Below are 22373 nucleotides of genomic sequence, written 5' to 3'. Positions count from 1 at the left end.
TACTGCCCGCCACTAGTGGCCCCCTCGGGGTCAGACTGTAGGCAGAGGTCAGCAGTGATAGTGGGCAGCTGTGGTTCCCCTACCACAGCATTCTAGGGCATGCAGCCCCCGCTTCAAGGGCTGCACGGAGAAGTATGGAGCTCCACTGGGCCAGCTCCAATGCTGAGGCTCCCTCCATCTGCAAACAGTAGAAAAGCCCATGGATTTGGTGCCTGAATCAGAGAATGGACCAATCAGATTCGTGCTATGAGCTGATTGGTAAATGGTCCAATCAGCCATAGGATTGAAAATGGTCCAATCGGAAATGTAGTTTGGGGAGGGGCGCTCTGAAAGAGGATATAAAGCTTGGCAGGAGGTTGGCTCTCTCAACTCTTTAAGACTCTGACAACTCTGTGCTTGAGAAGGACTGTCCCTGTTACTGGCCTTAAAAGAAAGAAGCATCCAACAGCTGACTTCCAAAGAAAGCTGACTTCCAAAGAAAGCCGACGTCCAAAGCCCTCTGCAGAGGTCAGGGGCTGCACCTGCTTCCATCCAGTCTGCCTCTGACACTGCCTGAAAAGAGCACCAAAGGCCCCAGGCCTGGTGTCTTAAAGAGCTGTTTATTGTTGGTGTGGGCTGTCGCCTCCTAGTGACCAGATGACCAACATTGCTGACGGGAGACTGGTGCTCTATGTCTGGGTCACCTCTGAGAGCTGTTAATCATCCAGCACCGCCTCCCAGTGTTGCTGCCTCCGATGCTATCTGGTCCAGCTTCCAATGCTGTCCATCCTGACCTTGCCATGGGCTGTTGTGGTGTCATCTCAGTGGCCCCGCCTGTGAGGATTTCCAGCTGTGGTAAGTTGGACCCTGATCAGATGCCATGATCACCAGGCTCATATTTTCAGGAAGCGCCATCTTGGATGCGCAGCCTTTTGTTTAGGCCTTCCAGACACTGTGGACACCATCTGGGGTGAGATAGCCAGCCACCAGTGTCCTTAGAAAATTTGTTTTCCCTATTTGTTAACTAAATACCACTATTGTTCCCTAAGCCTGTGTAGTCTTGCAGTTGTGCGCAGGTGAAGAACAAACAGACGGTGTACCTGTCCTCCACCAGGACTGTCTTTGATCTGCTGTAGCCCCTCTATAGCCCTGTTTCATATTGACCAACTGTTTATCTTCTTTGGAGAAGTGTCCATTCAGATCCTCTGCCCATTTTTAAATCATGTTTGTTTATAGATTGTTGAGTTTTGTAAGTTACCTGTATAATTTGGATATTAACTCTTTCTTGAAATGTGCAAATATCTTCTCCCGTTCAGTAATGCTGTTCACACTGCCATGTGAGGAGATCAATGGCTGTGAAGGGATGCTGGGCCATGGGAATGAAAGAATTCACCATTATGGAAAGTAGAAAAGGCAGATTTATTGAATTACTGAAGCGAGGCAGGGGCGAGAGGAGAAAGTCTTTGACTGGACCCTGAAAGAAAAATGACTCTTATACTCTGCAACTATAAACTATCTCTATGATTAAAGATAGAGGGCTGGGCTAGCTGCTGTCTACTCAAGTAGAAGGCCTTATTTCATTTCTGCATTTCTTTAAAATTTACAGTGGCCTTTAATGCTCACAGGTGGGCTTTATGGCTCCGTTTTAATAACAATCTTTTGGTTCGCTTATCTGCTCAAGATCTCCTAGCCTGGTTCCCATGATAATGTTTCCATTCCCCAAGTTGCCTAAAAACTTCTCATCCTTGTCTACTAAGCTAGGGAGAGACTGAGCTTTTAATCCTAGGAGCCCCAACAAGTAGGATGTCCTTTCAATCTGATGTAAGTTTCTTTTACTGTGCGGAAGCTTTTTAGTTTGATGTAGTCCCATTTGTTTATTTTTGCTTTTATTGTCCTTGCCATTGGAATCAAGTCTCCAAATACATCTCTGAAGCCAATGCTGTGGGGGATTTTGCCTATGTTTTATTCTATGTATCAATGTTTTATGGCATCAAGTCTTTTATCCATTTTGAGTTAATTTTTGTGTGTGGAGTGAGAGAGTAGTCTATTTCTTTCTTTCTTTTTTTTTTTTGCATGTGGCTGAATGCAAGGCTAAATTTTCCTTGCTTCATGGTAAGCTCCTGATTTCTTTATGATAAGATAGTTGTCTGTGTGTTTTGTTTTATTTCTGCCCTCTCAATTCTATTCCATTGAACTGTGTGTGTGTGTGTGTGTGTGTGTGTGTTTATTGCAATACCAACTGTTTTAATTACTATCTCTTTGTAATTTAAAGTCCAGGAGGATGGTACTTCTGCTTTTGATCTTTATTTCTCATGAGTGATTCGCCAAAGGCAATTCATATAAATAAATCTTTTGTAATTCAAATCTCAGAAATTTTGTTCTATATATGTGAAGACCGTCCTTGAGATTTTGAGAGCGATTTCATTGGATCTCTATGTTGCTTTAGGTAAGGTGGACATTTTAACGATAGTGTTTCTACCCAAAGAGCATGGAATACCTCTCCTTTCTGTGTGTCTTCTATTTCTTTAAACAATTTCATAGTTTTTGGTGTACAGGTTTTCACATCTTTTGCTAAATTATTCCAAGGTATGTATTTCTTTTTGATGGAAATGGGATCATTTTACTGATTTCTTTTTCTACAAGTTAATTATTTGTGTATACAAATGCAATTGATTTTTTAAAATTTAATTTTGTAGCCCGTCATTTTACTTAACATTTCTGATAGCTTTTTACTGAGTCTTTGGGATTTTCTGTATATTATTTACATATAGTGATAGTTTCATTTCTTCCTTTATAGCTTGAATACCTTTTGTATTCCTGTCTTACTAAGCGCTCTTGCTAGTATTTTCAATAATATACCAAAAAGTAATGGTGAGACTGGACATCCTTGTCTTATTCCTGATCTTAAATGTTTTCCAACATTGAGTATGATGTTGGCTATAGGTTTGTTATATATGACTTTTATTATGTTGAGGTATATTCCTCCATACCCATTTTATTGAGGGTTATTTTCATAAAAGGATGTTGAATCTTGTTAAATGCTCTTTCTGCAAATATTGAAATGATCATGATTTTTGTCCTTTTATTGATGTGATGCATCATGTTTATTGATTTGTGTATGTTGATCCAATCTTGCATCCAGGAATACATTTCACTTGATCATGATTCTTTTAATTTATTGTTGATTTTGACTTGCTAATATTTTGTTGAGGTTTTTACATTTATGTTCACCAGCATTCTAGTCTGTCTTTTTCTTTTTATGTGATGTCCTTGCCTAGTTTTGGAATCAGAGTACTTTTAGCTTCATAGAAAATGTTTGGAAGCTTTCTCTCCTTTCCCATCTTACAGAGATGTTTGAGAAGGATAGATAATAATTCTTCTATGATGGTTTGGTGGGATTTACTAGTGAAGCCAAAGCCACTATTTGTATTTAGAATGCTGACAAATGAGCTGAGCTCCCAGGGTGGCCCAATGGGCTTGGGGCAGCTGAAAACCAGGATCCTTGTGCATCTACCCCAGTATACTATGTAAATGCCATTTTTCCCCTATAAACCTCAACATATAAAAGATTGAGAAGCCTAGAATAATGAATTGACTTTAAATCCTAGCTTCTTCTGATTTCTATTCTGTTCAGAATCGTTTTAAAGTGATAGTAATATTTTATGGGATAATTTCCCTTTTGATCATTTGTTTCCCTGATCTAAGCACAAGCCAGACATCTAGTTATGGTGAGATATTTTACCAATGTGCTAATAAAGCATTTTGGACTTACTATAATGTACATTATCTGTTAGCCATCCTACATTATTTAAAAAAAATTTATTGAGGTAACTAACATTGGTTTACAGCATTGCAGATGATTCAGAGGTATGATTTAGATAACTCTCCTTCCAGTTTATTTTATTGGCACATGAAAAGTGTTAGCAGTCCCAAACTTGTCTCACTGAAGGATTAAATATTTCCCATTTCTAATGAAAAGTCTTCTTTTGCTTTCACATAATCCAAATATTAAAATAAGACACATCTTAGATCATTTACCTGATTTTGAATAAACTGAAACTTCAGTAGATAGGCATGCATGTTTACAAGAAAAATGGGGGAGAAATGGAAACGTCTTTTTATCGCTAAACAATTAATGTGGTTAGTCATGTAATAATATAAAATTGTTAAAGCTTTAGTTCAGGGGGCTGGTGGAATGAACTCTACTCTCCACTTCCCTGATGCATGTATGTGCACACCAGCACATGAACTAACAGCAGGAACCCAGAAAGTTCATTTGAAAGTTATTATTTTTCTTTTCTTTTTTCCAGTAGACCATTTCTCACCAGTGTGGGTAAGCTCACACAAAGTTCGCTTTTGGGGATACTTTCTGCCTGGTTGGAACCCATTTGCCTCATTTGCCTGCATTTGTTCTTTCATCCTGGCCTTTCCTGTCTTCTAACTTTGACCAACTAGTGCCATCTAGTGGTAGCCCTGGCATGAGTTTTGTCATCTCCCATTGAAAAGACCAATTTTCCTCTGTAATCATGCCTCTCAGTATCTTCACCTATAAATAGTTTCAAATGTCCCTCCCCATCTTTGTGAGCCTTACTTCTGTGCTCTGAGTATCAGGCTGTACCTAGGCAGACTTTTCAGGAACTAAGTCCTTCCTTTCAGAGAGGTTCAGGGAACTTTGAAGAGTATCCACCAATTTGGATTTCCATCTCCTCCAAATGGGAAAAAAACCTGACAATATTGTCCATTTTAGGTCTTGGCATTTGGATCATGAGAAAGTGAAGGTGACTTCAAATACCACCAACTTGCATAGGTCCCCTAAATGAGACCCTCTACAGCATGCATTTGTTTTGGATCCCCACTTGACAGTCCCACCTGGGTATTTTGACAAAAACAGTGTGTTCACCAAACATCCCATCTAATACCACACATTTTACAGCCCCATTTACCATTGTTTGAGGCCATGTGACGAATTTTGGTCAAAAGACTGTTGATAAAACTTAATGTATGCCCCTTAGACTAAAGCATTGACTGTCTATGGGAGCCCCTCCAATTGTATTTTCCTGTCACAATGCTTATTCTAAATGGGGGAGCCTCCACTAGCTTGGTTCCCTGAGTGACCAAATGGATCAGAGGCTACCCATTCTCTTAATTCAACAATTCTATCCAGTCTTGAAAGTTATGTAACTTAACGGAAAAAAAAAAAAAAAAAAACAAACATTAGTAGTGTTAAGCCACTGACATTCATTTATTTTCATTGAGGTACATTGATTTAAAATATTGTATATGATTTAGAGGTATAGGGTCACCCCTTTCAGCTGTGACCACACCATAACCATCACCAAGAAACCCTTTAATCCTCCAACATAGTCCATTGTATTTTATTCCCCTGCTTTGCTCCACCTCCCTGTTAAGCCTCTCTTGCTCCCTCTATGGTAGCCTCAGTACTATAGTCAGATACTTAGGGTTTATTACTATTGGTTTTTAAGTCACTGAAAATTTGAGATTGTTTATGAAATAACACACAGGGCACAGCAGACCTCTCCTGTCTTGCCCACTGCTCCCCTCAGCAGTGTATTTCAGTAGCTCTGCCTGTTCTGTTCCTCACTCTGTCTCTGGTGAATCCCCTCACCACTCACACCTCCGGCCCACACCCCAGTTCTTGTATGCATAAATAAATAAATCTTAAAAAAAAAGGAAGCAGAGGTTTATAAAAGGTCACTTTGCACATTAACATTTTGAAGTCTCTTAGAGATACTACTCTAAAGAAATCTGGTTGAAAAGAGAGAAATAAATTAGAAGACACTATAAGGAAAGGTTCAGAAAAATTCAGAATGTAATACCTCCTACAAGACAAGTGACTTTGTATCTTCAAACATATAGTATCTTTGTAAACAATGTCAGGGAGGCTGTTTTCAAATGCAAGAGACTAAATAAACACAATCAAATGTGTTGTATGGACCAAAATTATATTTTAATTCAAAAGAAAAAAATCTATTCAAGCTAGATTAAGGGCAAAAGGGAAAATTTGAGTGCAGACTGGGTCTTAGGTGTTATTAGGGAAGTATTGTTAATTTTCTTAAGTGTGATAATGCTTTTGTGGCTATGCAGACATGTGGTATGAGATGCATGTTCAAGTATTCAGAGGTGAAGTGTAAGTCAGCAACGGAAATAAATATATATCCAATGATGCCAAAATGTTTGCAACTGTTGAATCTCAGTTATGAGAATGTGGGTGTTTTTTTGTACCATTTTTCAAATTGTCTTTATATTTTATAATAAAAAGTTAAAGAAAAAACCTATTTAACCAAGTGTTCTAAACATTAAACAATAGAGCTCTTTTTTTCCTTTATATTATGTTAATATGGAAACATCTGCTGTTTTGATATGTACTCTGGGATAAGCTAACCTAAGGCAGGCTCTCAGTGGCTACATTTGAAATATATGTGTGTGTGTGTGTGTGTGTGTGTGTGTGTGTGTATATATATATATATATATATATATATATATATATATTCTTCACTCCGCGAAGAATAAGACTCTTTTGTAAACTTGTGCCATTGTGGCAACATGGATGGAACTAGAAGAGATTATTCTAAGTGAAATAAATCTGAAGGAGAGAGATAAATACTGGATAGTCTCCCTTATAAATAGAATATAGAGAAACCAAACTAAGGATCAGATAAAGACAAGCTTCAAAATGTGTATTTCAGTCAGTCTGCCTATTCTGTTCCATGCTCTGTCTCTGGTGAATCCGCTCACCCTCCCGCACATTTGGCCTGTACCTCAGTTCTTGTATGTATAAATAAATAAATCTTAAAAAAAAAAAAAAAAAAAACTAACCCTTGAAAGCTGACTATAGAACTGAAGTATCCAGAGAGAGGAGAGGCTGAGGGAGCTGTAAGAACAAAGAGGGATGGAAGCACAATTGACTATGGTGATGGAATATGGGTGATGTGGTGGTAGGTGCACTATGGGGTCAATACCTGATGGGAGTATCCAAATATTACCTCAAATTAAAGATACATTTTTTAAAAAATGAGCTGTTTAAATCCTATACTGTTAAAACATTACCATGGGTATAAAAAAATGGTAGTTCATTAACAATGAATACATTTAGGGCCTCCCAGGTGGCGCAGGGGTTAAAGACACAGTGCTGTCAAGCTGCCACCAGCCACTGCAACATGAGTTTGATCCCTGGTCAGGGAGCTAACACACATGGTGCAGCAGACCTCTCCTGTCTCACCCACTGCTCCCCTCAGCAGTGTATTTCAGTAGATCCACCTGTTCGGCTCCCCACTCTGTCTCTGGTGACTCCTCTCACCACTCCCACCCCCACACCTCTGGCCTGTACCCCAGTTCTTATATGCATAAATAAATCTTTAAAAAACAAAACAATAAATACATTTTTAAAAACGAATAAGATCTTTTTAAAGATTCAAACTGCATCCACCTAGTTGAAGAAATGTTTACTATGTCATCAATAGTGATGCAGTTTAAATGGAACAGTTGTAATTCTCTTAACAGTAGTGTGACTTATTGGGTAGAAGAATGAATTGCATAGTGATTCTTCATTATCTGGTAAATAAACTATCCCCTACTCTAATTTAACACAATCTCAAAAAATGGTAGTTAAGGTAATGGCTGTATAAAAGACAGGCCCAAAATTCAGAAACAAATTTATTTCTCTTACAGAAAACAAATTTATTTTTCTCACATAATCTGACCTATCTAGGCTTGCTCTGCCCCATAGGATCCTGAAGGAGCCAAGATTTTTTTCATCTTATTGCTCTTCTACCCTCTGAGATGTTGTCCCCATCTATATGCCTAAACCTGAGTCATTGTCACATGGTGTGACTGTCACATTCTGTCTTCTAGTCAACTGGAAAGGAATAGATATATGCAGGAGCTCAAGTCATATTTTTAAGGCTCAAGTGTGAAAGTCATACATGTCACTTCTGCTCACATGCAATTGCTGAAAATATAGTCACTTAGCTGTAACTGTCTGTATATGAGGCTGGGAAATATTGTCCCTAGCTGAGTAGTCATTTGAGAAGGAAGAATGGATTTTGGTAACAGATGGCAGGTTCCTTCATCCCAGTACGTGAATTCTTTAAAGAGTTTGGTGACTGAAATAATGAAAATCTCTGACTTAATTGTATGCTGTTCTTCTAAAATGCATTTCACTCTCCAGGTAGCTTTTTTTATCCAGCATGTTCCCCCTCTACCTCCACTTGTGCATATTCTTGCTGGGTCTCTAACAGATACACAAGGCTGTAAAGCACGACCTGTGTCTCAAAATTAGAAGAACTCCATGATCTCTTGGTTATTTACAAAAATCCCCCCCAAACCCCAACAACAAAAACAAAACAAAAATACCCTCACAACTCTGACACTTGAAAACTGTATGACACTTGAAAACTGAATGACTCTGAATAACCTTAGCCCTAATTTCCTTATCTGTAATCTGGAGATACTTACAGCACATTCCTTTAGTTGCTGTGAGGACTAAAAGAATTTATGATGCTTGTAAAGTATCACACTTCACAGAAGTCATTTAATAAATTTTAGTTATTATTATTCCCATTATTTATTATGAGCACTCTGTAAGGCAGACAGTAGTTCCTTACTTATAAGACAATACCTAGAACTTCCAGAGTTTGGCATTAGAAAATTTTACCACATGGAAAAAAGGGTTAGAACTAGGACCCTAACTCTATCCACTTAAGCTTCTTGCATTTCAAATTGGTGAGAATCCTAATTTATGCTACACAGTTAAATATCACAACTTGGCATGTGGTTGAAGACTATATCCCAGATCATCCATTATCTAGGTTTCTTGATTTACATTACAATTTTTTTTATTAAAATAACTCTGGTTTCAACTATACTACAAAATTATAGCAATCAAGCAGTATACTACTAGACTAAAAATAGACATACAGACAGATGGACTAGAATTGATACACTAGATATCAACCCATACTTTATTGAAAAGTTAATCTACAAGGGAGCCAAAAGAGTATACATTGGAGAAATTAATATTCTCTTCAACAAATGGTATTGGGAAAACTGTACAACTACATGCAAAACAAATACACAAAAAAAATCCTAGACCACTTTTTCATACCATACACAAAAATTAACTCAAAAAGTTTTAAAGATTTGGATGTAAGACAGAAACCATAAAATGCATAGATGAAAAAAAGCATAGGAAAACACCCATGACATTGGCTTCAGTGATGCCTTTATGGATTTATCACTAACAGCAAGAGAAACAAAAGAAAATATGAACAAACAAGACACACCAAATTAAAAAGCTGCTGCACAGCAATAGAAACTATTGCTAAAATGAAAAGACATCCTACTGAATGGAAGAAAATATTTGCATACCATTCATCGGATGAAGGATCGATATCCAAGAACTCCTACAACTCACCAAAATGAACACAAATAAGCCAGTCAAAAAAAAAATTGGTATGGGCCTCCCTGGTGCTGTAAGGGGTTAAGTACCACACTATGAAGCAATCTGCAGCCTCTGCAGCATGAGTTTGATCCCCAGCTGGCCAGGGAGCAACCCACATGGCGCAGCAGACCTCTCCTATCTTGCCTGCTGCTCCCCTCAGCAGTGTACTTCCGTCACTCTACCTGTTCTGCTCCCCACTATGTCTCTGGTGAATCCTCTCACCACCACCACCACCACCCACCCTCTGCATCTCTGGCCTGTACGCCAGCTCTTGTATGCATAAATAAATAAATATTAAAAAAAATGGGTATGAGAGATAGACACTTCAGTGAAGAAGACATACACATCACCAACAGACACATGAAAAATGATTATCACTTATCAACAGGAAAATGTACATCAAAAGCAGGTTGAGGGCCTCCCTGGTGGTGCAAGGGGTTAAGCATAGCACTGTGAAGCTAGCCACAGCCTCTGCATCACGAGTTTGACCTCCAGCCGGCCAGGAAGCTACCCACATGGCTCAGCAGAACTCTCCTTTCAACGTGTGTTTCAGTTAGTCTGCCTGTTCTGTTCCCCACTCTCTCTGGTGAGTCCACTCACCCCTCGTGCCTCTGGCCTGTACCCCAGTTCTTGAATGCATAAATAAAAATAAAAAAAAAAGCATGTTGACACACCATCTCACACCTGTAAGAATAGCCCATATCAAAAAGTACAGAAACAAGAAGTCTTTTGAGGACGAAGACTCCCTCATTGTTGGAGGCAATGTAGATTGGTATAGCCCCTATGGAAAGCAGACTGGAGATTTCTCCATATGCTAAAAATCGATCTGCCATATGATCCAGCAATTCCACTCCTAGGTATTTACTCAAAGAATTCAAAAACACTAATTAGAAGAGATACATGCACTCCTATGTTCATTGCAGCACTGTTTACAATAGCCAAATTATGGAAACAACTTAAGTGCCCAGGAACAGATGAATGGTTTAGAAGATGTGGTATACATACACAATGAAATAGTACTCAGCTATACATATATAAAAAAAGATAACCTGACAATTTGCAATATCATGAAAGCACCTGGAGAGGATAATGCTGAGTGAAATAAATCAGAAAGAAACAGACATGTACTGGATGGTCTCATATATTATATGTGGAATATAGAGAAACAAAGAAAGCAGAAAAAAACAACAACCAATAACACACCCTAGAAATCTGACTGTAGAGTTGAGGCTACCAAAAGGGGAAGGTGGAGAGCAATGTGCCCGTTGAGCTATGATAGAGGACTATGGGTTCCCTAGTATGGGTGCAATATAATAACATACATCTGATGGGAGGTGATCCTATACCTTTGAATCACGTACAGTGTTTATTTGTTTTTTTAAAGAGTTATTTATGCATGTAAGAGCTGGGGTACAGGCCAGCGATGCGGGCAGTGAGAGGATTCACCAGAGACAGAGAGGGAGCAGAACAGGCAGATTGACCGAAGTACACTGCTGAGGGCTGCTGCGCCATGTGGGTTGCTTCCTGGCCGACCAAGGATCGAACTTGTGCTGCAGAGGCTGTGGATTGCTTCATAGTGCGGTACTTAACCCCTTGTACCACCAGGGAGGCCCATACAGTGTTTTAAATCAGTGTTACCTCAATAAAGAAAGAACACTGGCTTATAACATTACATAGATTTCAGGTATACAGTATTATATAAATCAACACCAATATGTACTCCATTATGTTCACCACCAAAAGTCTAGTTTCTGTCTTTCACCACACCATGACCCCCCTTTTTTTTTAGATTTATTTATGCATATAAGACCTGGGGTACAGGCCAGAGCTATGGGGGATGAGAAGATTCATTAGAGACAAAGTGGGGAGCAGAACAGAAGGCTTGACTAAAATACACTGCTGAGGGGAACAGTAGGGAAGACAGGAGAGGCCTGCTGTGCCGTGTGGATTGCTCCCTGGCTAGCAGGGGATCGAACTCCTGCTGCAGTAGCTGCAGATTGCTTCATAATGCTGACACTTAAACCCTTGCACCACCAGGGATGCCCACAAAATTTTATTTAACATTAAAAGTGTTTGGTATTTTTATTTAGAAGTTTGTTGATGTTTTTGTGACCAGTAAGAACTGAACTCTTGTTCTGGCAATTCACCTATGGTGAATCTTTCTATGTCATTTTGCTTTTTAAAGAACCTATAGAATTCACTCTGTGAGGACTAACTGTCCCACCATTGTTGCATTAATCTTCCAGATTCCTCAAGATTGCTTGCTTCACTTCATGTAATAGAACTCAATTGGATTTTATCCCTCACATCCCAGAGTTTGAAAACAACTATAGCTGACATACATTACTAGAGTGACTCTGAATGGAAAAACTGACAAGATCAGCTTCCTTCATGAACTCATCCATTAATCTTATGAAGTGGATAATATAAATATAGACAATATGTATGAAAAAAGACTAAAATCACACAACTACACGAGATAGAGATGAAATTCAAGTCCAAGTCTTTAGAACCAAAGACATCTCTTTCCATTGTATTTACACTGCCAAATAGGACTCGGCAACACCCTCTGTTTAGCTTAATTAGGATATTTGTTTTCATTATCATTTTCCTTTTGATTAAATCAACACATTTTAGGAATGGAAGGTAAATTTCAATTTTTCTGCTTCTTTCATGTTTCCAGAAAGTAGCTTAGGAAAAACAGTTTTAAATATATCTCCTGTTCCACAAATGAGCTAGACTATTCCATTTTTAGTAAATGATTTATAGCTAGTCACTAGTTGTAGTTTTAGTTACACAACAGCCTGTTTTCTACATACCTTTGGCTGCAAATTATGTACTGTCTTGTTTATTTGCCTTAGTTGTATGTTACTGTGAAGCCAAATCTTTTTTAAAGATATAGAATTCTTTGTGTTTTGTCCTTAAATTCTGATTAAAGTCAGGACTGCTGTAACAAGGTGGTCCCCAGGAAAGGGGGAGGTTCCAGGCTTCCTGCCCCACCCAAGGGAGGATGGAGCTGAGCAGGGAGAAAAAGAAGCTGGAGAAGGGATAGAGGAAGGAAGGAAGCAGGATGGAGCCAGAAGGAGACCTGGAGGAGGCACATGGAGCAGAGAGACACATGAAGAAACTGCGCTTGCCTTTTGGTCATGGATTGGGTGGCACAGATGTGGGTGAGAGACCTGTGGGGAGATAACAAATGGCAGCTTTTATCTTGATTTTGATTTTGCTCTTTTCCTCCCAGACTTGTCTGGTTGTTTCTGATCCTTTTCTATGGGTCCCCACTGGATGGTGCTTTAGACTTGTGGCTGGCTTTGGGGCCTTGCTCTGGGCCAATCCCATTTGGATGGAGTTTTACCCACGAGGGGACGGGTAACTTTGGGTGCTTGATTTAGAAACTATATTCTTTGCCTTTCCTGTGTTGTTTACTAATTGTATTAAAGTTCCTTTCCATTAAAGTCTCATATTTAAAGCAGGCAGGTTTGCGGGGTCTGGGGTGCCCCTCTCCCTGCCCTGTAACACCACCACATTGCTCAATTCTCGTGGTGACATTTGTCTATATGAATAGTGCTTGCTGGAGTCCTATGCCTAAGCCTATGTTACAAATAAGCAGTTCAGTTAACAATCTTACTCCAAGGAGAATATACAATGGGTGAGAGAATATTGTGAAATTCCTTCCAAACTCCAAGAAGGTTGTGTGGTTTCTCCTTTAGTCATATACTCTTTGGATGATACCTAGAAAAGAAGTCAAGTTCAGGTTCAACTGCTCATTTTTTTTTTTTTTTTGCTGTGAAATTTGAATATGATGTCTCACTTTAGCAAAAGTCTAAATTTAGGATAACCTTTGAGGGGCTCCTCACTAGGACAACACCAAATCTCTGAACAGTCAATAGCAATGTAGAGATCTGGGATCAATATTGACTATTCTGAGAAGATGCTACATATATTTTTTTAAAGATCTATTTATTTATGCATACAAGAACTAGGGTACAGGCCAGAGGTGTGGAGGGTGAGAGGATTCACCAGAGACAGAGTGGGGAACAGAGCAGGCAGATTGACTGAAATACACTCCTGAGAGGAGCAGCAGGGGAGGCAGGAGAGGTCTGTTGGGCCATGTGGGTCACTCCCTGGCCAGCCGGGAATCCAACTCATGCTGCAGAGTCTGCGGATAACTTTATAGGTTGTGCTTTAACCCCTTGCACCACCAGGGAACCCTACAAATTTCTTAACTTACAAAGACCATCAGGGATGGAACCAAATCATCTAGATTTACTTTCAAGTTACAAATATAGCTAAAATTGGACATAGTTCCCTAGTTATAGAAGAGAAACATTTTAGTATGAATTGGACTTAACCAATTTCCCCCCCAAATCTAGGGAAAATGCAATTTGATTGTATTTCAAATTACTAAATTGGCAGTCTGTATTTTTTGCCCAGATGGAAAAATTTTAATCAGTCGAAAACCTCTAATAGATTGAAAAAGTCAACCTCTTTAACAATTTTGCTATCGAATAAGTGTTTAGCCTTGCCCTCTGAATGAGCATTTCTCCTTTCTTTCTAAAAGAAAACAAGAGAATTTCATTTTTTTCACTCCTTTCCTCTTCAACTCATACCTTCAGATCTCAGTCCAAGTCAATCATGGTTATCTCATTCCCTTGCAATGATAATTTTATTTTTAAAAAAGATTTATTTATTTATGCATACAAGAGCTGGGGTACAGGCCAGAAATGCAGGGAGTGAGAGGAGTTACCAGAGACAGAGTGGGGAACAGAACAGACAGATTGACCGAAGTACATTGCTGAGGGGAGCAGCGGGCAAGCCAGGAGAGGTCTGCTGTGCCATGTGGGTTGCTCCCTGGCTGGCTGGGGATTGCACTCGTGCTGCAGAGGCTGTGGATTGCTTCAGAGTGCAGTGCTTAATCCCTTGCGCCACCAGGGAGGCCCTGCAATGATAATTTTAGACTTAGACATAAGGTAGAGCTGTAACCAATAAACCATGAGGGAGAGTCTGCTTGAAACTTTTGAGAAATGTTTCTTCATTCTTACAAAGAGTGAATAAAAGAGAAAGTCTTCTGCACACTGTCATGTTTAAATGTGATGCCTGGAACTGTATTGGACATTTTGTGACTCTAAAGAGAACGACCTTTAATATCAAGTTGTCCAAATCAGGATGACAGAACATAAAGATAAAAAAGATCTTGGCTCTCAATTAAGAACTTATGAAACTACTTAATTAGCCGACCTTGGAGAAGCACTGCAACTAGATATTTTTTATGTGAGATAATAAGTTTAGGCCAGCTGAATCAGTTTTTCTGTTAGGGTGCTTTCAGCTGCAGATACCAGAAAAATCTGACTCCTGTTGCTTAAATTTGTTACCTCGTTGAGAGCTTTGTAAGTGATATAACATTACAGCCCGTATTTTTAGGTCTCACTGGGCTTCTGCCTGGATCACAGCCTCTTAGCATATCCTTCCTTACAATTAGTTGAACTTTCACATCTCCACTGGAATGACCTTTCCAAAATTCCAATCTTAACATATCACGACTCTGATTAAATCTTTCAGACTTTTCTTTACTGGGTCCAGGCTGGATATCTCTAGCCACATAGCCCCATAAGGTCAGGCCTCACAGGCAATCTAATGCTAGAAATTTTAACTATTGTCCTTCCTTAACCATACTATGTTCTCTCACCCCTGCATTAATAGCAAATGCTGTTCCCAGTACCAAGCACACCCTTCCCTACTTAACCATCAAGGTACCCTCTTTGGGTGAGCCTTTCCTTATTCTCTCTCCTGCTCAATCCTCCAAAATTGTAAGTTGTTCTTTTTGGTACGTGACACCCTGACTGAAATTCCTATTAAAGCATATGCAACACTATGCTATAATTGTCAAACGAACAGTCTCCTATAGATTGTGAAAATGAATATATGGAAACTTTATTCAAATACAGTTGGAAGGCTGAATGAGAGTCTTCATACACATGTAATCTGTACATGCTCAGAATTTGACAGGGAGAAACAAGCCTTGTATCTCTGACAGGAGCAAGGAGGAGGCTCCTTTTTTGCCCAGTAAAGAGCTTAGCTGATGAGAGAATGCTCTCCCTTGCACTGAGCAGGCACTGCACTCTGAGCTTCTATTTCCCTCCAACGGACTCCGTATTTACGTCAGCCATTCTAAAATCTATGTAACAGTGATTCTTCCTTTGTTTGTCAGGGAGGAGTGAAACTACCTATTGCTCCTCTGTGTTCATCTCAGGCTAGTCAAATGGTCAAATTAACATCAAAGAGAACAGTAAGAGAAAAACACAAATTTAATCATATACCTGTGGGGAAATCTAGAGACATGTGTATTTCAAGGACAGTGAGGTAAAATGGAGGTCTATATCCTGGGCTAAGAATTGGGCTAGGAGTCTGGGACTGTAAAGAGAGAGGCAGACTCCTGCTGAAGAGAGAGTCATATGATGAAGACCAGATGATCTGTAATGAGAGGTTTGTCCTGCCACATAAACATGTTTATCCAGTGGATGTTATTTCTGGTAATAAGCCTAATTCTGGGTAGATCACATTTTTCTTTCTTTTAGGTAGTTAATAAAGTGGTAAGTTTCTTGGGAACCTATAGGACCTCAACTGACCTCAGTAAGAATAATCCACATGCCAAAGTCACAAGTTAGGGATAGAAAAAGGCTGTCACACACTCCCCCAGAGGATCACAGTTCATTCCTGCTATCCCTCAATGCAACTGGGCTATTGCTTGGTTTCAAGGACCAGATAGGGTATGGCAGGTCTGGGAGGACTGGTAAGTCTTTTAACTGCAGGTCCCCCTCCCAACTCAAAAAGGGGGAGGGAGGAGTAGTTCCAATTAGTCCCTGAATCTGTAGGAATGCTGAAAGCAAAGTATGCATAATTGAGAGGACCCCCTCCCCACCCGGAAAGGAAAAAGCCTTAAAACCCTTAAAAAGCCTCAAAAGCCTCTTTCCTGAGGCTGCCCATGGCTTCTTGCAGTATCACTTCCTAATAAACTTTGTTGGGGAATTTATTCTGGCGCTTTGTGAAATTCTTTTCTCAATAGACCTCAAGGACCCTTCAGTATCACAATCCTCAATAAAATCTGTTTTAAGTATCTCAGGGCAGCCTATCCTGAACATTTTGATGTCTGTTCTTCATATTGGAGGGAAATAAGTGTGTACTTTGCCATGAAACTGTACTTTACAAACTCCTTATTTTTTTGGGGAGGGGGGTATTTCTGAATACACCTTTTACTGGTGAAATAAATGGCTACTTATTTGTTTGAGGTCAACAATATGATTCCAATTGGGGAAAAGATGTAGCTTATTCCTCTCAGCATTTCCAAAGCCTGGCATACTGCTTGGCACAAAAGGAACAGGACATAAATACTTATTAATGAATAAAAATAATTCTAAACTTGGGTCTTCTCTCTTTGACCGATTTATAGTAGGTATATCATATACCACAACATCCTTTAAAGAGTAGAGAGGTTTAAGAGAGGCAGGAAAACCTGTACTTTTCGAATATTTTGAGAAAATTTTGGAGGAGGGTAAGTTGATCTAGATGAAGATTTCTTTTTGAAAGTCTTTTATCTTGACAATCTATGCCTGAGTCATATGATAAATTATTCAACAAATGTGTTGAGTACCACCAAGTGTCCAGCATTGTTTAAGAGTTTGGGATTTCTCAGTGAACAAAACAAAGCCCTTCAGGGCGCATTGGCTCTATAAGTGGACTTTACCAGTCATTTCTCTTTCTGCATCTTATTCCTCTTTTGTGCATGTACAGGAAACATTCTAACTGAAACCTTGCAGATTCTCAGATAAAAGACATTGTAAACACATGGCATATTCATAAGGTCAGCCCCTTTTTTTCTAGACTCAAGAACAATTCAGAAGAGAAAGTCACCAATTAAATCTGGCTCTTCACCTTGTCCTCGACAATCCATACCAAGAGGAATTGTCTTCATTTTTAAGAGGGACATTTTTTATTTACAAGCAGCATTCTGAGGCTACACCTTCTTTCCTGGCTACAAAGCTCCATCTGTGACAGAGAGCCCTACTGAAGTGCACCACTTCTCTAAGTCTGTCTTTGCCTTCCCTGGTTTCTGGGGATGTTGTGCTGAGAAACTCCAGCTGTGCAATATCTCAGCTGTACAGGCTGGTCTGGGCACAGAAACTGAGCACATTTGAAAAGAGCTAGTGGAAGGCTCCATCCTACAACCGCAGCTTCTTTTGAAGCAGAAGTTCCGACTGAAAACAAAGGCCACAATGACTTTCTTCTGAGAAGACATATTATCATGTCAAAAAAGAAGTACTAATGCTCTGTGAGAAATGTTTTTATTTTACAAATACTCTGTGACTCTGAAGTGACAGCATGATTACATATCTGACAATATCTCTGGTATACTTTCCAGGCTCCTCAGGGAGATTAATGTGGGAGTTTTCCGACTAGAAAGAAAAATTCTCGGGTCCCACAAGTATACTTGGTTTGAACACGATTCCAAATCAGTAAAAAGAGATGACAACACAACACATAATAAAACTTGGCAATTTAGGGAAAACAAATGATCTTATTCTGAACACTATGGGGAGCATGAAAGATAACTGCAAAATTAAGCTCTAACTATTTCACAGCTTCCCAAAGGTTTGCTCTCTCCAACTGGGGAAAAGCGAGAGAACTGGAAGGGAGAAAAGAAACAGGAAGAGTTTGGGAAAATGTAAACATCAGAAATATAGGGGAGTGGAAGAAGGGGACAACTTGAGCGTCACTCTCTCCGAGATCCTCCTGCCGATGGACCCCGGCCGCTCCGGTTCTGCTGCGGCCGTGCAGCGGCTCCAGGTGCCTCGCCTCGGGCCACCCAATACCTAGAAGGCGCTTTCGCAGGAGCAAGGCAGCACCCGCGGGCGCGGCGGGGGTGGGCGCAAGCAGTTCTCCTCCGGCTGTTCCCCCGAGCGTGGTGATAATGGGGTTGAGGCCACCGATGGCGGTGCAGCGCCTGATGGCCCCGCGCCCCCTCTTCGTCCTCTGTGACTCCCTCTACCGCGCAGCAGACAGTGCCCAGGCGCCTCCGTAGTTGCCGCCGTAGTTGGCAGTCGCCTGCCTGGAAGAAGAGGTAGACGAAGGGATTGAGAGCGCTGCTGACCACCCCTACGAGTCGCAGAGTCACTGCCAGATACCCGGTCGCCCAGTCTCCCACCGGTCCGGACGACCACGCGGTCGCCAGCTGGGCTGCGAAGTAGGGCAGCTCGCAGCCCACGAACAGCAGCGCCAACACCAGGCTCATTTTCAGACTCTGCACTTTAGCTCGGGGCAGCGCATTAGGCGCGGGGGCTCGGCCCAAGTTGGCAGGCCAGGGCGCCTCTGCCGAGGGGGCCTCGGGAGGGCGCTGCCACCAGGCGCGGAGCAGGCGGCTGCAAGCGATGCCCATGACCGCGACCGGCGCCGCGAAACCCGCGACGGCCTCATAGAGCGCGTAGATCTGCAGGTGCCAGCGCGGCAGGGCAGTGAAGATGCCACGGCAGCTACGTTCCGCGAACCAGGTGCGGACGGCAGGGGTCGCGGCGGGTGGTGGCGAGGGGACGCCTCCACGCACCACGAAGGCGGGGGGCAGAGCCAGCAGCAGAGCCAGCAGCCAGCCGAGGCCGGCGAGGGCGCGCGCGGGCAGCTGCGGGTGCCTAGGACCGCGCACCGCGCGCTGGCGCTCGAGGGCAATGAGTGCCACGAGGTGGGCCGAGGCGCCCCGCCCTGATACCTGCAGCAGCTGCACGAAGCCACAAGCCACGTCGCCCACAGCCCTCCGGGGTTCGCCCAGTAGCTCCCAGGCCAGCTGCGACAGCACAGTGCCCCCACTCGCGTACAGGTCGGCCAGGGCTAGCTGCACCAGCAGAAAGTCCATCTTGCGACGCTTGGGACCCATCCAGGGCCCACCGCCGCCGCACAGGCGGCAAAGTACCGTGGTGTTGCCAGCCACCGCCACCACCAGGATGACCCCCAGGAGGACCAGGCGGACGCGGCGACTGGGCGGCTCCGGCGGCGGCTCTGGCGGCGGCGGTGCCCCGGGGACCTGGGCCTCCTGCTCCGAGGAAGTCAAGTTGAGAGCCCAATCCAGCGAGATGGGTAAGGACAGGTTGGGCGCCGGCGACGGAGTTGGGGGGCTTAGAGGAGCCTCCATCCTGAGCCTGGAGGAAGAGGAAGCACCGAAGAGGGCAGGCAGCTCACGGGCAAGAGAGGTGCGGGCGAGGCAGCGCGGGGCGCGACACCAGGTCCACGAGTTCCCAAAGTTAGTTGAAAACGCACACACGCAGGGGGAGAAGGATTCAGGGGGATTTGCTCTTAGTTGTTTTTATAGGTTGTCCTCGTCACTTGTCACTCAAATGTGGGTTGTACACTCGAGGAAAACACATGATTACTCTTCTCCACCTTCTTTTCCGCGTCTCCGCTCCCAGTCCCGGTGGATCCCCTTCCAGGGCTTGGCCCCCACGCTGCCCTCCCGGGAGCCGCCCACCACCCGGCTTTGGGGGCCCTCGCAGCACATGCTCTCTCCGGAGCTCAGTGGTGGGAGGGTCTCTTTGCCTGGCCACTTTAATGGTTCATGTTAAGCTCCTAATTGAGATTGTATCCCTCAAAATGGTTTCGTGATTTCTGGGGGTGGGGTGGGGGAGATGGTGGGGGAGGGGAGGCTAGTTTTGATTAAAGACAAAAAAAAAAAAAAAGAACAAACCGGTTTGAAAGAGCATGGATCTGCACCAGTATGAGAAAAACAGAAACATATGAAACCTAACAGCGTTTTGAACAAAAGAGGAATCCAAGAGATGAACCTTGCTAAAAATAGGTCTTCCTCTGGCCAACAATGAAAGTATTTTACTTGAAGAGAAGTAAAGTCAGTGATGTTGCTTGGCAAGTAGGAGTAGCAGCGATTTGCAGATTGTTTCAAATACTCCTTGTTACTAGAAGCTGCAGAGCACAGCTGCTCTCATGATGTCAAATTCATTTCATTAGTCTGAAGAGGGCATTAATAGGTTTTATGCAAATGGTAATACATTTATTGCTTTCCCCCTAATATTTTCATCTAGTGAAGGATGTGTTCTTACGACTCCTCATTCTCTTGATTCTGTTTTCTAGCAGATGGGAGGTTGCTAGGAGGGACTACGCCTCCAATAAGCCTAGAGAAAGGTGACTAAGAAAATGGTAAGGCGGCCAATTTTTTTAAAAAGAAAACCAAGTAACAGGAAATGACTTAGATAAAATGCTGCCTCTTTTATTTTAGCCCTGCCTTCACACAAACACATTTTAATTTCCCTGTTGGAAGCACCAATTTGTCTTTTATCTACCCTCTGCAGTAGTCACAGTGAAAGTAGAATTCCTGTGTTTCCTGGACTGGGCTTCTACTGGGGTACACATTCTGAGGCCCGGGAAACATTTGGCACTTTAAAGATACTTGGGACAGAAGGCTTTGTTGGGCACAGATGACAGTCCTGCCAGTTAGCACAGGACTCCTATTTCCTGAGCTGTTGTTCATCATCACATCCCTAGTGCCTGGTACTGGATCTGATATGAGAGGAATCAGTAAATGTGTGTTGAGTTGTTGAATTAATGACTAGAGGTTGTATGTCAGATAGCCTTGAATAAAGCAAACTGCCTTCACTATAAATCCATCACCTAAGAAAAAATGCCTTTCATGCCTAAGGCAGTGTCATTTAGAGGTCCAAGGAAGCTTTTTTTTTTTTTTTAGAAGAACCATTCTTGGTGGAACATTTAAGGCAGGGGAAGAGAGATAGCCTTGGAGAATCAAGCTCCTGGCTTAATTTTCACATTCTAGTCTCAGAGGGTTTTGCCCAAGGCCCTTTTATGAGTAATATATATCATCCTAGCTTATGATCTACTTCTTTTAGGGAGCTCTTTCTGAGCAATAATCAAAATTCGATGATTCGCCTAGCCAAAATCAGTTTCCTATTTCCCATGATAATTTTATAATTTGTCTCAAATTTGTTGAAATGTTCTTGTAGAACAAGACTCCACCAGCAAAATTACATTTCATGAACTTAACTTTCATAACACTTGATAAAACATTGATTTTAAAAAATAATTCTTATCAAAATAACACATGCACAAGGTTTGAAAGTCAAATAGAACTAGAGGACTGAGAACAACATAAAATGTTCCCTGCCTACACATCCTCACTTTTCTGTCCACTCTTCTCAAGTGAACTGATTTAGATTTTCTTTGCTGTTTCTTCTGGCATTTACTTAATTCCATAGTTCGAAATAGTAAGTTTGTAATGGTATTTATTGATTCAACACTTTTAGGTATTATCTATTAGCTTCTCACTAGCTAAGGGTAAAGACTTAAATCTCACATCTCTGTTCCCACTGTTTCTTCTTTCTCATATTATTAATACAGTGATATTTTAAGGTTAGATCTATATTCCATGATTATATTATGAAATGAAAATATTCTTAGCTGGAAATATTCTTAGTTGTAGTATATCATTTTCTTTTTCTTGAAGTTAATAATTGTCTTTTCAGTGTTACCATAGCTAATTCTTCCTATAGAATTCCCATAAGATTAATTTAGTAACATTATATAACAATTAAAATTTTTTTTCTTGGAAACTTTCTTACCAGAGATGTCACTTTACCTCCTTTTTGTGAGCTGGCTTCTGTCTAGGTCTGCTAATAACTGTCATGGCAGAACTTCCATTTGTTGACATCAGGGGTTGGAGTTCCTGTTTCACGAACCTATGTGGTCTTTTGTCTTGGTTTTCCCCCTTTTTTGTAGAACACATCATTTAACATGTCATAAGGTGGAGACTGTATGGAGGCCCAGGACATAGCAGTGAGAGCCCCCTCACTGTGCCTCCTATTGCCTGTCCTCAGGGCATCTTCACCTTCATCCTAGACCCTCTGGTCACTCACCTTGAGAAAGGTAACTC

General features: G+C 41.5%; 1 protein-coding gene across 1 annotated transcript; it reads right to left on the bottom strand.

The window, feature by feature from the left end:
- Positions 1–18306: 18306 nt before the first annotated feature.
- GPR150 (G protein-coupled receptor 150) lies at positions 18307–19613 on the bottom strand. Its single transcript, XM_037529357.1, is given in 2 exon segments — positions 18307–18389; positions 18392–19613. Coding segments are annotated over 2 exon segments (1305 nt in total).
- Positions 19614–22373: the final 2760 nt, after the last annotated feature.

Source organism: Talpa occidentalis, unplaced genomic scaffold (genome assembly GCF_014898055.3).
Source record: "Talpa occidentalis isolate TD23 unplaced genomic scaffold, MPIMG_talOcc4v2.1 talOcc4.6, whole genome shotgun sequence".
Classification (NCBI taxonomy): domain Eukaryota; kingdom Metazoa; phylum Chordata; class Mammalia; order Eulipotyphla; family Talpidae; genus Talpa; species Talpa occidentalis.
This window is presented reverse-complemented; position numbering and strand designations above follow the sequence as displayed.